The 16,787-nt window shown below is 46.7% G+C and overlaps 1 protein-coding gene across 1 annotated transcript in view; it reads left to right on the top strand.

Annotated features, from left to right (window-relative positions):
* The first annotated feature begins 3,683 nt into the window (after positions 1 to 3,683).
* Positions 3,684 to 16,787, top strand: part of LOC119398623 (cytochrome P450 2D9-like) — a 30,452-nt gene continuing 17,348 nt past the window's right edge. Inside the window, exon 1 of the mRNA XM_049417372.1 lies at positions 3,684 to 3,779. Within this exon, the coding sequence (XP_049273329.1) occupies positions 3,684 to 3,779 (96 nt within the window). The remainder of the gene's footprint in view (positions 3,780 to 16,787) is intronic.

The raw sequence follows: 16,787 nt of genomic DNA, 5'->3' as shown, positions 1-16,787 counted from the left end.
TCCATGCCGCGCCCAGCCAAGCAATGACGAAGATCGATCCTGAATATCTGAATGTCTAAGCGATACCGAATAAAAATATTTGTTTTCTCTCTCCCCTTATGAAAGCGGCGGCCAGCAAGTATGGGGCACGTTCCCCTTTTTATTCAAGCTATCCCCATATACCGGCTAGAGAATATCTACGTTGTATGTTTAGCTTCTGTCCTGGCGCAGAACAATATCTGCAGAGAATTGCGACAGCACCATACAAGGACTGGCTTCACTTAGCGATGGTGATTTGCAATGTCTGTTTTAGTTATACAATTCACAGTCATAATGAGGTACATGACGGAGCATTTCATTCAGATATCTTATTCTCGTGAATGTTGCCTATGCCAAAATAATATACTTTTAGACTGTCTTCGGATTGTACAATCGTTGAGCAGAATGTGAGCGGAAAGCTTTATTATCGTGATTAGTTGAAGAGGGCATGCCATACTGTCCAAAGATTGTAATATGAATTTCGCTTTCAGGGGACCGGAACGGCCCGTATCCTGATAAAATGTTGCATGTGTCTTCTACGGCCGCGTGGGATCCCTCTCCATAGCTATCTTGTTTCAGTTACCGCAGTCATTTTGTCCAATGTGATTCAGATATCTTAGAAAAAACGTGTATTGGAATAACAGCCACTTTCTAATCACTTTCCTCTTGACAAAATCTAACCGTCTACATCTTGCTCGCTTCGTATCTCACCTAAGGAGGAAGGAAGGAAGAAACCGACGGAAGCGACAGGGAGGTTAGGCAGTTTTTAATACGGCTTGCTGCCCTACGCTGAGGAAAGGGGGAATGCAAAATAGACATAATAATAAACAGCGCGAAAAAAAAACTGGAGGCAAAAGGGAAGAACAACACGGGACAGAGCTTGTCCTGTGTTGTTCATCGCGTTTGTCCCTATGAATACATACCAACTAGCCCAGCTTACCACTCTCTTGAGGAAAAGAGACGCTACGAAAAACGAAACAGGAAATATGTTCCGATAGTGCTTAAAGCCTATCGTAAGCCCGGTTGTCCTTAAACGATTTCTTGAACCTGGGCTTTGTCATTTGATCAAGCTAGGGCGTAAGCTATTGCTTCGCCACTTTACGCGGGGACCTTTCCCCAGCAAACTAAGTGTTTGTCTTCGCGCCCGTTTGTCTTCTCGCCTTTCGTTTCCGTCTTTTGTGCGCGCGCCGAAATGTTTCCGAGAATGTCCTCAAACCAACTCGCCCAGCTCTCCATACTGTTATATAAGCTAAGTGTAGCTGATAGTGCGATAATTACGTTGAACACAGTTGACGGTCGTTCAACATTTATCCTTAGCTCAAAAGCTTCAGCTGCGGCATAAGCATTATTTTAAATCGGCCACAAAATGTCCCTATACTGGTGTCATATCGGACAAGGAATCACGTTAACAAATATGGTATAACGTGGCAGAAGAGTAAAAGAGCACCGGGCGTCAAAGAATGCGAATTTTGTAATGAATGGAATCCATCCTGTGTATGTCTAATAATTTTCTTTTCGTCAGGTACCTGGCAGCGCGAACAGTCATGAACTCGTACTAGCTAGCATGAATAGCAGCTTTACCTGTATACAGACACGTCGGGAGTGCTTCCCTACTCCGCGAAATTATGAATTGTGGCATAATGGGCACTTCACTACTTTGCAAAAGTTTGACGATTTATGGCGTAGTGGCCACTTTGCAAGCGTACTTGTGCCACCCCAAATGAGTTCATAACAGGGTCTCGAAAGGCCGCCGTACCAGATTTTGCTGAAACTGAGTTGCGTATTCCGCGCAGGCCTGGGCGCTTGAGATCGAAAGCTGTTATGACATCACAACAGCAGATTTTGGAGTTGTAGATTTCCGCCACCACCGCCGGTGTCCGTAACCGCCATCGCACACAATGGGAAAAATATCCAGTAACTAGTGGCATTTGAGCCCTTTGCGCTGCAGTTGACTGTTCTACGTGAGAGTCACACCGGTGTTCGATCCTACGCAAAAAGACCCTATACGGACCTCATGGCTGGCAAGGAATAATGTTCACATATGAAATATAGCGTGTTAGAAGAATAAAATAGTGACCACGTGTCACACACTGCGAATTGCGCAACGAGTGGGTCGTTGAATTCTTCCAACCCGTTACAAAGAGCTAAGCCATATTTCTTCATTGTCATCAGGCATGGAATGAAAAAAAAAGTGCACGTGTTGCATTACAGACATGTGGTGGGTACCTCGCTTCTCCGCAGAATCATGAATAATGGCACAGTGGGTTGTTCCCCACGTCTCAAAATTATGATGTGTTTAAGGCGTAGTGGGTACCTCGCTACTACATCTGTAGTTGTCGCCTAAGAGAGTTCACAACGGCTTCTAAAACGGCGTCTCCTCCATCTTTCACTCTCACTCGGCTGCGTGTTCCGTGCTAGTCTGGCGTTATTTTAAATCATTTTCACCTGCTTTGCTTCATCGTCGGCAGCTTTTTTTACAGACGCCAGTTAACAAACATTCTTATCACTTTGCACAGCGTTATATGAAATAGTACGCACCGCTACTTCACATTGAATTTACAGTTGATGTTGTCGTCCTGTATTCCTTTTTTGTTGTAGATTAAGAATTTACCTGAGAAGCGTTGTGATTCTGAACGACATTGATTCTATTAGAAAATTCACCATGAATAACCAAATGCTGGGCCGACCGGAAATCATGAACTTTGGTGGTGGCAATTACAAAGGTTAGTTTGGTACATACACATTCAATTGACATGTGCCGTCGTTTTCAATATTTCCCAGAAGAACTATACTGCTAAAGCTTTAAGCTGGTAGATAAAACTGAAGTGCAGGTTGCGTTAAATTCCAAGACCAAAACGTATGCGTGGACGGCGTTTTGCGAATGACTAGTGTGGAGTCTGAAAATACAATAACAATAGTACAATTTTTTGCAGCTGGAGTAGTTAGATATCTTGCACGCTGTGTAGTTGCAGCGAAAAATTAGACGACGGACGAAGAAAAAAAACACGAAGAGATGCTGGTACTTGCGTCGTGCTAGGTATTCTTTATATTGATTTACTTAGTTTGGGAATGTCAGTAGTTTGCCTGACCAGACATAAGAATAATAGAATACAACGCTTCATTTACCGTTACACTAGCTTGTTATTTGTTTCCCCGCATGGACTCTATTAATGCGCAACTATTGCTGTCAACAATGCCAATTTTCATCGGACCTATTCTGTGCCACGCTCACCCCCAATCACAGTCTATTGCGTTTACAGCTTAACGTTCTTGATGTGAAAGTATAGGGGGAAATTTTTGCAAACATGGCGAGGTAAACACTTTAAAACGCTCCGAATATACGAGAAACCATAAGTCGAAGCTCCAGAATAATTTGATCAGCGAGCGTCCTCCACCGTCGACGTAATCCTCGACACAGGAAATTTCAGTGTCACCGCAGATGAAATGCGCCTATTTCTAACATTTCGAGCTGAAAAGTAGAGCCATTAGTGGAGCCAAATCGATGCTAAGACCACATATAATTTCAGCAAGCGATAGTGCAAAGCTCACAAAAGTTATTATTGAGTTTTATTGTGTTTCTGTCAACTCACTGTCACATACAGAAACATGTGTTTTGAGATTTTCTTGAATAGCATTTTTTATTGAATGATATAGGGCTGTTAAGGATGACTGGGAAGGTGTGGCGGGATAACAGAAGATTCTGCATGTCGACGCTGCGCAATCTTGGCTTTGGAAAGTCTGTGATGGAGGACAAATTGGCGGTAAGCACGGGAGAAGCAAAGTGCCAACAAGTGCCGCTGTGAATTTTAAATGCGAAGCATTTCTTTGCGTTTGGCACTTTGAGCGTTTCTATCTATCTATCTATCTATCTATCTATCTATCTATCTATCTATCTAGCCGCCTACGTCTGGGTGCTCTCATGATCGCCTCCTTAATTTGGTGCATACCAAAATTGGCACGGAGGGGTAAGAAGATTTGACGAATATGACTGTCCGGTCATGACATGAATAACGTGAAAATCCTGTCGCGTACGTCGTCAAACCCTTTCGTCCAGAAACGTGTGGCACGTACCCGTTTACCACGGGCCGCTGTGTACGGGTATGCGCCACAGGTGATTGACAGTTTATATCTACACAGGAATGGCGAGAACAGCCATTGGTAACTTAAATGCGAGAACGTTAAGAAAAAACGACATCGGTAGCGTTCATTGACTAATGGAAAGAAGGAAAATTAGGATCCCAGCAGGAATCGAACCCAAGTATTCTGCGTGGCAATCAGGTATTCTACCACAGAGTCACGCCAAGTCAATAAACTGGTTTGCAAAAACAGCCTAGGCAGGCGTAATATTGGTGCAAGGTCATTTGTGGTTGTGGTGTTTCCTATCTAATTTTACAAGAAAGCAATAAACACTACATGGTATTCCTATACGATGTGTAGTGATAGATACAGGCGTGATATCAGATTAACGTCTGTGGTTCCAGTGTTGGCTCCGCTTTTATAGCAGTCTAATAAACATTTCATGTGTATTCCAATGATTCAGCAAGCTATATTGAAGCATTGCTTGACCCCGGAAGAATACATTAACAAAAGTTACATATGATATTCACATCACCGCACCGTAATGCGCACTTAGTCCGCCAGAACGACACAGTGTCCTCTTCATTTCTTACGAGGTGGGCAATGGTCTCATGTTGACCGAGGATACTGCCAGATTGATTGGTTGACAGCCGCTTTGTAGACTTGGCTACGTTGGCCACATACGCCCAGGTAGACTACGAATGCAATCGTTATCCACTAATGTCGGTCTACGTAGCACTATCCAGGCCTACCAGCCTCGACGGCTTATACCTCACCAACGTGAAGGATGACTTCTGGTTCCGGCATGTCGCCGGCTCTATCGACAGACAACTTGTCGACGAAATGACCGAGGCATCCATGCTTTCCAACAGCTGTACTATATCTCATACTTCACTACACATGGACCTCTCGTCACCGCGATCACGACCGGATCCGATAACAGTTCATGACCAGGTGCTGGTGCTCACTGATCACGGTGATGATTACCTTGTTCAATAACTGTCAAGAACTTCTTCCACACATGCACACGGATCCGTGAAACGTGCGTGCGTTCTCCATCATAAGGGACAAGTATAAGCACTGCATATCAGCTTAGCGCTTCCGCAGTGGTGTTCGCAATGCCCACGTTGCCGTTGGCAGCGTTGTCCAACTGTAAACAACTGGTTATATAACACATATACGGCTCTTCAACATATATCTGTGCGTATAAAATTTATAGAAATGTTCAGCTTCACATTGTAACGTTTCGCTCACTAAAAAAAAATTACGCCACAGTCACCTTCCCGCCGCATGCTTCGCATAACATCGACTCCCACGGTACGTGGAATCTGCCGAATTTTTTTAGGGGCGAAGCTCCTTAAGGCGGCACCCGTTCGTCCCTCGTAGTCGTCGTGATCGTAGTAGTGAGTAACAAGTCTTACGCTTTGACCTCCAAGGTGGTGCCGGTGGGAGATTTCTCCTGTGCGTTGTTGAACAATAAAAAATTCGCAGCGTGCGCGTTAACTAAAAGCCGAATTCTTCTGTCTCTCATTCCCCATTAGCAGCCATTGGCATGTTCCAGTAGGAAACGTTAGTAGAAGTAGAAGTGTAAGTGTTAGCTAAAAGCCGACTTCTTCTGTCTCTCATTGCCATTAGCAGCCATTGTTTACCTCCAAGGTAGTGCCTGGTGAGATGTCTCCTGTGCGTGATTAAACAATAAAATTTTTGTTCAAAACGCCGTTGATTCATGAAATAAACCAACGAAAGACGCCAGATGTTTTGTAAAAGCAGAACGAAAGAACGCCAGATGTTTTTCTTAAAGTGTAGTAGTAGTAGTTGTATTTAGCCACCTCGCCCGATCGTCAACGGGCGAGGTGGACCGGCAACGGCGCGAGGACCCTGCCGTACGAGAGTTAAATCACACTAAAAGACATACTTTGCGGGCGATACACTCTAGTGAGCTTTCAACTTTTCGTCTTAATATACATGATAAAGAAATTATTTCTACGAAAAACGCAAGGCACACCTTGAGCAATATGTTTGGTTTTGGGACGCTAAATGGAACCATGAGGCGATGCGAAGCCGGAGCACTTGCACGATCGCGTTCCGTTGGCTTTCGTTGGGCATGCTACCGACCTCGCGTCGTGGAACGCGCGTCCTGTCTTCCCTCTAGCCTTGCCTTTAATTCGCACAGGGCGAGCGGGGGAATGCGGTCGCTCTTGGCGCTCTTTCGCTCGGGAGCGGACTTCTTCCTTGCATTTCACCGATCACAAGTGATAATGAAGGGACCACGTAAACCAACAGTACAATAAAAGTTTGATGTTTAATATACACACGATGTTTCACACTCTTTATATTATGTACTGGGCGCATTTCACGGAAGAGTTTCACGGTTTACAGATGATTCCCTCCGTAGCTTCGCCCCACTCATCATCATTCACCCCGTGGATATGCTGTGATTTTTTTTTGACTTGAGAAGTCGCGAATACGCTCAAATATTACACCTTCCATGGTTACCTGGTGTAAATACCTGCGGTAATATCGAGAAATTGGTAAATAATTATGTACTGTTGAATATTCGTGTCTATACGTTAAGCTCTGCATTGCATAAATGCCCGCTAATTTTCCAGCATTGTCATTGTTGATTGATTTAACTTAATATTGCTGAAACAAGCTTGTTGCTCTCTGTCACGTGCCTTACTTTGAGCTGGGATCACAATATTGATTTCCGCACCCATTATCACCGAAACAAATCTACGCTCGACCTACGATCAACATAAGTTCTTGGCCAGCTCCAAAGTCGAGGATCTGCTAAGGCTGGCTGTGAGGGCCCAGGACGCTGCCTCAGCTCAAATTATCCTGGACTGAGGGTGCCTGGTCTAAGCTATCTACAACTTAAAGGTGTTGATACTCTCAAGACACGTAAGCTGTTCAGATTCACTTTATTCTGTTTTTATTTTATTCACAAAACCCCCACAGGCTCCAGCAGGAGTATTGTGTGAGGGGGGGTGTTTAAGCAGTGTATAAGATCACATAAGTGGAAACATTAAAGTGATACTTGTTATTCTACATAAAACTACAAAATAACGTTATATAAGTGTTAGCGAGAGCAAACGTGACATACAAATAATAAACAGAATGCAGAGATACTCATTTGTAAGGGTACATCACTTGACTACAACAAATAGTTAGCGAAGAGCATGTATATGATTTAATGGAAAGTAGAAGCCACTAGTCATGAAAAATTGGCGGATACTGCCTGACGAAAGAATATAGGGTCATGAATGTTTACAACGTTATCGAGAAGACCATTTCATATTTCAAGTGCTGCTGGCAATGCGGATGAGTTGAATGCGTTAGTGCGTCCGAAAATGCGTTTCAAGGAACGGTTATTGTGCAAACGGCTGGACGTTCGTGTCGGTTGGGAAATAGGGAGGGTGGTTACGTGTTTACCAGATGCTATTTTGTGAAACAAGCAGATCAAAGCGATCTTTTCGGCGGGAATCTAAGGAAGGCAATGGCAGCGAAGATTTAATGTGAGTGATGCTGGCATGTCTTCTGTAATTTTTAGCAATGAAGCACGCGGCGCGGTTTTGTACACGTTCAAGGACGTTGATTAGGTAGGCCTGATGAGGTGACCAAATTGATGAGGCAAGCTCAAGTTGAGGACGAACGAATGCTAGATATGCGAGTGATTTGGTCGATGTTGGAGCTTCGTTAAGGTTACGTTTAAGGTAGCCGAGAGTGCGGGATGCCTGTGTTGAAATTTTGTCTATATGCGTGATCCATGATAGTGTGGGGGATAGATGCGCGCCAAGGTATTTGCACCGAAATCTAACTGGCCTCAAGTATTCACGTCCATCAAAATGAAGTCGGGATTCCATTACGCGACCTTCTACTCATCAGTGGAGCACCGTAACGAATAGGCCACCGTGGCGGGTGAATTGGGAGGTTAGCGCGAGTGCGCGGAGACTTGCAGCCACAGCGCCGAGAGCTCTTTCCACACACTCTCAGACAAGCGTAGCCTCCTCCGCAAACACGATGCACCACAAGAGAATGTCTCCGCCTTAGATCGAGGTGTACAAAGGGTGCCGGGTGTGCTCGGGGAGTGATTCCTGCACCGCGCCCACTGCGACATAGAAAAGAGTAGTCTGAGATTATCACAGCCCGCGGGGCCCCAGCACCGACGGGCCATGGCTGAGAGGAAGTCATTAACTTTCACGATCAATGTGCAATCTGACAGGATCCTCGCAACAAGTTACGCCCGCCCCGGCAAGGGCATCGAGGGTCGCCTTGCAGTAGATGTTGTGAAATGTACACGATACGTCAAGAAAAACGAACGGTAACATGATCAAAAGGCCGGCCTGATGGTCTGTACGGTAGCACGTATTTCACGCAGAAGCGCAAAGAAGCACATAGATGGGAAACACCAAGATGAGACGTAGAGATCTGCCTCGCTGTTTTGGCGTTTTCTAGCGCTGAGACGACATTAGCGATTGGATCCGCAGTGCAGCGCATCCCTGAAAACCAAGTGTGCTGTGCGTGCGATGCAGAGGTTGGAAGCGCAGCATGCGCTTCAATTTCCTCGAATGGCTCGCAAACCACAAGTATACAAGCAGCCGGCATGACCGTAACTGGACGATACTACCTTGGTTCCGTAAGTGATAGACCTGGCTTCTGTGTCAAGAAGGTGATATATGTTCTCTAGAACTCTGGCAATTCTACTCATTCACATCTTATTCATCGCGATGCGGAGAAGCGTGGCATAGAGCTCTTGCAGCATGTTGTAGACAAAGACTCGAGAGTCTGGGCCGAGCGACGTTGGCATTTATGCAGGGCCTCCTAGATGTCGCCGGTGGCGATCGCGACGTCTTGGAGACCTTCCCATCTGCTCGCATTGCGAAGTATACTTTGCGTGCCGGGGGCCAGTACAGTTTGCCTAATCCCGCACTCAGCATTTTCATGTGCCTAATCGAACAGAAAAATCGGAATTCTATGCGCTTACAGGTGGCAGTCAGGCACAACAATGCCTCAAGTAACGAGAAAACTTGAAGTGTATATGCACTGCGCAAAACAGGAACCACTTACAGTGTGCGGAATGAATATCATGGTGACTGCTCAGGAAAGTGGCATGTATTGCCTTGTTCCATAAAATCCACCATCGTCCTGCACTACACGATCGTCTCATCCCTCAACTATTTTTTGTATCCCATCCCACTGATCATCGTCACAAAGTCAGATTCGCTTCTTGCAATGCGATGCACTTTTATCAATTTTTCCTTCCACAAACCTCACGCGATTGGAATGGCCTTCCCGCGGACGTTGTGAACAATGATTATGAACAATGCCGTAATAAAACAGCTTATACTGCATGCTCAGGCTCTTCCTAACATACTGTATGTTTCTATTGCACATACATATTTTTTTTTCTCTATCTTTGGGGTTTGCTTTTACCACTCCCCCTCTCTAATGCCTCTGGCCCTGAGGGGTATAATAAAATATGATGAAATGAAATGAAAGTGTTAGGAAAGGATTGAAAACAGCATTAGTCAACAATGAAGTACGCACATTATAAATTAAGTGGTCTGGCTGTCGACCACTCAGTCGGACGTCGTTCTACTTGTGTATTGCGCGCGGGCGGGATGAACGACTTCGCAAAAGTCTTCCTATTGTGAAAATATTCACTTGCCTTCATCTATTGGAAGGACAGAACGCTGATTGAAATTACATTTTTTTATCTATTCATAATTTATCATGATATAGTAAATATAAGGATATTAAGGCGAAAGCCTCATCAAACGCGTAAATAGAGTGTCGCATCGGCACCGTCAACATGAGTTATGCAAAAAAGCATAATCATGGGATGACGTCACCATATGACCGTATCATGACACTCATCGTCAAAATGTGTGACGTCACATAAGGGCACGTCGAATGATGGCGTAATCACATGAAATTGTCTCTTGGTCAAAGGCGAGCCGTTCAAGGAGAGTGATAGATATAGGGAATACAGGGAGGTTAACCAATAATATACTCCGGTTGGCTACCCTGAGCTGGGAAACGGGAAACGTTGTACGAAGGAATGAAATAGAAGGAGAGAGTCGGTAAGAACACTACAAAGTTACTGTCTAAAAGCATTGTGTGAGACCAGTGATGACGTTTCGTTCATTCCGGCTTGCCGAACAAGCCAGAGCAATGCCCCGATAGCCGCTCGTGCTGAAGACTGGGTAGGCCAGTCCCCTGGATTTTGCCCTCTGTTAGAGGGCAGATTTGTTTGCAAATATCGCAGTCGAGAACAACAAGCCGGGTTTAATGGAACATCCTTAACCAAATCACCTACAATATCCATGAAGAATAGAACAGAGCCCCATTACACAGGGGAAAGGTTTAAGAGATATATGAGAAACGAGTACGGTTGAGCTTAGAGCAGGCTCCTATGCGTGTGATTAATGAATCGATCTTAAGCCTTTGTTTTAAAGGGGCCATGAATCACCCCTCGAGGTTAATGAGAAGACACATCCTGCGGAAACCAGACACTGCTATGAACAGCTCAGCCAATCTTGAAGTGCACGAACAGGATGGTTAGAAGCGGCGTGGGAGGTTGCCAATTTCACAAATGCCCTCTTTTCATGCAAAAGTTGGTGCTCACTCTCGTCGAAGCTTCAGGCGCCTCCTGTATTTCTCCGAACAACAGATCGCCTGCTATTGGCCTGTGGGCGACACAAATAAAGAGCGGCGTGTGAATGAGATGCACATCTTACCACGGGACGCCGTGACGTACCAGCACCGCGCTCCATAGTCAGCTAATATTACATAGCGCAGTAGCCACACGCACGCACAGGAACCACAAAGAACGCTGCTAGAAAATCTGAGAGCGTTGACCACAACAGTACAGAGCGGGTTGCGCTTCATCACGCGCGCTGACGTAAGTTTTACAGCGAAAGCTGTTATGAGATCATTTCACCGGCCGTTTTTGGCGCCGTAGTTGTCCGCCGCCGCCGCCGCCGCTGCCGCCGCCGCCGCCGCTGCCGCCGCCGCCGCCGCTGCCGGTGTCCGTAACCAGTATCGATCGAAATAAGAAAAAAACTCCAGGATGGAACGAGGTTCGAACTTGGGCCCTCTGCGTGGGAGCCCAGTATTCAACCTCTGAGCCATGACGGTGGTTGAAACTGCTTTGAAAAAAGGTCCTATACAGGCCAACGTTACTAGAACAAACTCAGTTTCAGAGCTCCGTATCTCCGCCAGCGGAGGAGGGTGGTCCGAACGGCGGTCGCGAGAACTAGCGGCGCTGCAGTTCCGTCTTGCGCCACTATCGGCGCGTCGTCTGCTGCCACGGCATAACGCTGCGGTCCGCCGCGCAGTTGCTCGCGGCAATTGTGCGCAACTTTCTTATTGTACTAGTTAGGTGGATACTTAGGTGGATATGCATAAGGTCGTCTGTATGCATTGGCCCGCGTGCGTTCTTTATTGATTGGCTAAGAATCGATGTTCGGTCTATATTGCCACGCCCACTTCTTGTTTTATTTTGATGTATTCAGGTTTGACCAGCAAGGACGGTTATCAACGCTCGACGCTGTCCGCGAAGCAGTGTTCGAGAAGCTTCGCGAACGTTCCAGCTTTGTCGAGAAATAACGCCGCCACCAGCGATATCGCTGGAAAGTTCGATAGCGCCTGTATAAAAGCCGACGCGCTATACCGCTTGTCAGTTGATCGACGGTCGACGCTCTGTTCGCCGCTATCAGTGTATTGCTGTAGTTTGACTTTCAGTTTCCCGGCCACTAGTTCGGCCAAATAAAGAGTTTCATCTCGGACCTGCTGACTGCTGCCTTCGTCGACGTCACGACCCTGTGACAATATCTGAGCTGTCTACGTTGCGCTTAACTTCCAAGCATAGGAGTTTCTAAGCGAATGAGGGTTTTCAGCGTAATTTTTATAACTACCGCTACAATTATAGCCGCTGCCGTCTTATCTAGACCAAGAACAACCCAACACGTTTGTAATAGCCTTTATAGTGTACAAAGAAGCGTACTTACTCGAGATACAAAAACGTTCTAGAAAAACTGTACTCATGTTGTCTACAATTTATTGAAAAAAACTTTATCGAAAAACATCACCAATGCTTTGCAATGTTTACAAGACACGTTTTCGCGACGGTTAAAGGGATACTGACCCAAACTCGGAAAATTTTACGAGAACTCGGTAAATGAAATCTCAGTGTGCGATTACATCGAATAGATGTCGTCTTTGAGCAATTTTTACAACGGATAGTCGTATTTTCGGTGTCTCATCTTTCTACGTCGCATCCTTATATGGTGCCTTAAACAATTCGAACAGATCGGCCGTGATGTGAGCACCGAGCAGTTATTCGCGCGTACTCTGTCGCTAGAGGAGTCGTCAGTATTCAACTTCAGTTTTTCAGCTTCACCGAGCAGATCTTCCATGCCCGCAGCACTTTACACTGTACGACAGCCGTTTGCGTTTCGTGCTGTAGCCGTTCATTACGCAGCTATTATCTTTTGCACAATTAAGTCTCCCTTCCCGAAGCAAAGTGTGGGATTGGGCTAGTTGGTATTCCATTATTAAACTGCTCAGCGGAAAACATTTGACACGGTACACATAGAAAAGACGAGGACCAGCGTTGGTCCTCATCTTTTCTATCGTGTCAAATTTTTGCGCTGAGCAGCCCGTTCCCGAGCCGGCGAGTGTAAAATATTCCGCACATCTTGTTCGATACGTCGTCGTAAAATCTCTCGAAAATCCACTGCTTTGAAGACATAGCGACAGCTGACAAGTGATCGAATGTCAGTGTGATGCAACTCTCAGTCTTGGTAGCGTATATAGGCAATCGCCTGCCTTTCGTTTTGCTGTTCTATTTCTGGCGGCTCCTCCAAACTGGGCACTGGGCTTTCGCGGGACGCCGTGCGGTCTGGGGGGGATTTGCGCCTAAACCCTGAACATTTTGGCTTTGAAATGTGGGGTGGAAGTGCTGGGAACAAGCGCGGCACGACACCGGGCGCGAGTTCCCACTTTCCACGTGGGATCAAAACTTCCTGTCCCGCAAGGACACGACGATAGTGCGTTACAATGTCGTCACTCTCAAAATGAACGCCACAGACCTTGCATTTCGCAGGAACCTTCCCATCTTTGCGATGCAAAGCTTGAATGGCGTAGGGTCTTTTGGAGGTCCGAAGAAGTGTCGTGAAGCGGAGTCGTCGTTGCGGTAGCCGCTCTTGCAGCCCGGCGCAAAGCAAGTCGGCATACAGCACCGTGAATCTGTTCGCCCTCGTTACGCTTCGTACATCATGCACGTGTCTTCGTACAAGACGCTAAGCCTGGTCAAGAACAGTCGCAAACATGACGAGCGAACAAATCGCAGACGTCGTTGCAACCCACGTGCGCTCGTACATCGGCGGCGCCGATCACAACAAGCGCCAGCCGCGGGAGCTAGACGTGACTGCAGCGCCACTAGTTCTCACGACCGCCACGCGGACCGCCTCTCCGGCGGAGCTTTTAAACTGAGTTTGTTCTAGTAACCTTGATACAGGCTTCATGTCGGGAAGGAACCACATTAGCATATGCAATATAGCGAGGTAAAAGAGTAAAATAAGCACCAAGCGTCGCACAACACGAATTCTGTAACGAGGCGTCACACAATGCGAATTGCGCAACGAGTAGGTTGTGAAATGCTTCCAACCCATTACAAAGATCTCTGCCATAATCCTTCGTCGTCATCAAGCACAGCATCAACAAAGTGCGCACAATGCCTTACATGCGTTTAGCAGGTACCACGGATCTCCGTAAAATGAAGAAAAATGGCACAGTGCCTGCTGCCCTACTTCTCAAAAATTAGAATGATTTAGAGCATAGTGGGTTCCTCGCAAGTGCACTTGTATCGATTGCCAAGGAAGCCTATAAGCGCAGATCCATTTCCTCGGGGTCTCAGTAAAATTGCAATGCTTTATAGCGTAGTGGGTTCCTCGCAAGTGCACTTGGATTGGTTGCCAAGGAAGCCCATGAGCGCATGATCCATTTCCTCGGGGTCTCAGTAAGTTCTTCCCCCCCCCCCCCAACGTATGTTATACAGCATGACGGGAGAGGGAAATAGCGAGCGGGCGTCACCCAATGCAAATTACATAACTGATGGGCCGTTTAAAGCTCCCAACCCATTACAAAGGGCTGAGCCATAATTCTTCATCGTCTGCAGTCGTCGCGTCAACAAAGTGCACATAATGCCCTACAGACGTGTAGCTGGTGCCTCGCTTCTCCGCAGAAAGACGAATAATGGCTTAGTTGGTGCTTCCCAACTTCACAAAAATTGTGATTTATGGCGTAGTGGGTACCTTTCTAGTCTACTTGTATTGTAGCCCCAAGATAGCTTACAACGGGCTCTAGAAACGCCGCTCTTCCAGCTTTCGCTGTGACTGTGCTGCGGTGTCATCGCAGGCCTGGCGTTTTTTTTACCCGGTGTCATCCAGCCTTGTACGACTTATTAGCGAACTCGTCGGGATGAGAGTTAAGAGAAAGAGCTTGAATTGCGCAAAAATCGCTGCAGCCATCCTCCTTTTGATGGCTTCGAGATTTTTTTGCGGCAATCGATTCGTGAGGCAATAAACTGCGATACTGTGGTCACTGAATGATTATTTTTGAAAGCCGGACTCGAGCTTACAAAATTTTCGCTCTGCCGGTATCGCTAGGACAAAAATCAAGGCATAGAATAATCAGCCGGGCTGACTATGTGGCCCATATGTGAGCCCCATATGTGGATGTAACTTGCTTTTGCCATGTTTTGTTTGACTTCAACGATAATAATAGTAATAATAATAATAATAATAATAATAATAATAATAATAATATAAAAATTCGGCAGATCCCACGTACCGTGGGAGTCGATGTTATGCGAAGCATGCGGCGGGTAGGTGACTGTGGCGTAACTTTTTTTTACTGAGCGACACGTTACAAGATGACGCTAAAGATGTGTATAAATTTTATACGCACGCTTATATATGTTGAAGGGCCGCATGTGTGTTGTATAACCAGTTGTTTACGGTTGGGTAACGCTGTCAATGACAATGTGGGTATTACCAACACTAGAAGCGGTAAGCTGATATGTAGTGCTTATACGTGTCCAGAGAACGCAGGCACGTTTCACGAACCCGTGTGCATGTGTGCAAGAAGTTCTTGACAGTTCTTGAACAAGGGCATCATCCCAGTGATTATTGAGCACCAGCAGCTGGTCATGACTTGTTATAGGATCCGGTCGTGATCGTGGTGACGAGGGGTCCATGTGTAGTGAAGTATGTGGTATAGTAGAGCTGCTGGAATTCGTGGATGCCTCGGTCATTTCCTCGACAAATTGTCTGTCGACAGAGCCGGTGACATGTCGGAACCTGAAGCCACCCTTCGCGTTGGTGAGGTATTGGCCTCGAGGCCCACCACTGGAAACGCCGGCGCCACCGTCGGCGTGACGTGCTTGGCAGGATCACGTGGTCTCATCGGCCGCGTCGGCCGCTTGTGGCGCACTGCCGCGTGCTTTGAAAACGAGTTTCAAGTCCCACATGCGCTGCGGCCTGTTCAAATTCGGAAGTTGTCTCTCATTTTCTACTCAATTGAAAGTATTGTAATAGAGTGGCTGCCTCCGAAGGCGACGAACATGGGGCTCTACCGCTCGGTGCCGCAGTGTCGCGCTTACGCAAAGGAGCCCAGTGTCAGCCTGCACTGGTAACCGCGGGACAAGAAACAGCGTGAAGCATGGGTTGTAAAGCTAATAACCAGCAAGTAGCCATCCGCTACTAGTCTTGTGTGCAAAAAGCACTTCCGCGAAGACTTTTGTTACTGCGTCGGGACTGCGATGTTCGGTGAGTAGCAGACAGCGCGCACTGAGACGATGGCTCGCGCGCGCTTCCCGCCGGCAAATGATGCTTATCTGCCACAGGATGGTAAAAGCGCTACCTTTTACCACGTGCGATGCCATCTCAGAACCCTCCATTGCGACCTCTTGATCGTCGGCCCCGTGCTCAGCGTCCACAAAATCGGCTGCAGATGCACAAGTCATTGTTTAGATACGTTGAATTAAAAAACGCACAGGGTCCCTTATGCATTAGTTAAAGATGACTAGAAGGCGAAAGCCATCTTCTTCTTGTGAGTAGTTGTGCTGATTCTCCCGCGCCCCCCTCCAAAAGCGTTCTGCACCTAACGCGGTTTTGCACGGCCTCCGTGACCGATCACGGAGGCAATGTAAAGCGACCATGGCGTGTGAATACGTCATCACGTGACGTCACATAATGTGACGTCATAATGACGCTGCATATCTTGGCGATCTGTGACGTCATGATGACGTCATATGGTGACACCATCACGTGACGATTATTTTTTGCATCACTCGTGTTGATGCCGCCGACACGGGACGCCGACGGGCAACCTTCCCATTTGATAAGGCATGCATTGCTTCATAAATTTTGCATTGCCTCCGTGATCGGCCCACCGATGATCGGCCCACCGGTCAACCCCGTGTATTTTCTTGGAGCCTCATTTATTTACGTGGGAAAGATGCCACCCTGTTGGCGTTAGACACGACACTGCTGCCAAAATTGCTGGGGTACACGCCAAATAATTACTATCCTGTTTTGCGGCTGCTGGTTGCTGCAATACCTTCTATTTTATTCACCGCTATTTCAAGTTCATGTGGGTCCTAGTTCACAGCCGACGTTTGCAGA

Source organism: Rhipicephalus sanguineus, chromosome 7 (assembly GCF_013339695.2).
Source record: "Rhipicephalus sanguineus isolate Rsan-2018 chromosome 7, BIME_Rsan_1.4, whole genome shotgun sequence".
Classification (NCBI taxonomy): Eukaryota; Metazoa; Arthropoda; class Arachnida; order Ixodida; family Ixodidae; genus Rhipicephalus; species Rhipicephalus sanguineus.
This window is presented reverse-complemented; position numbering and strand designations above follow the sequence as displayed.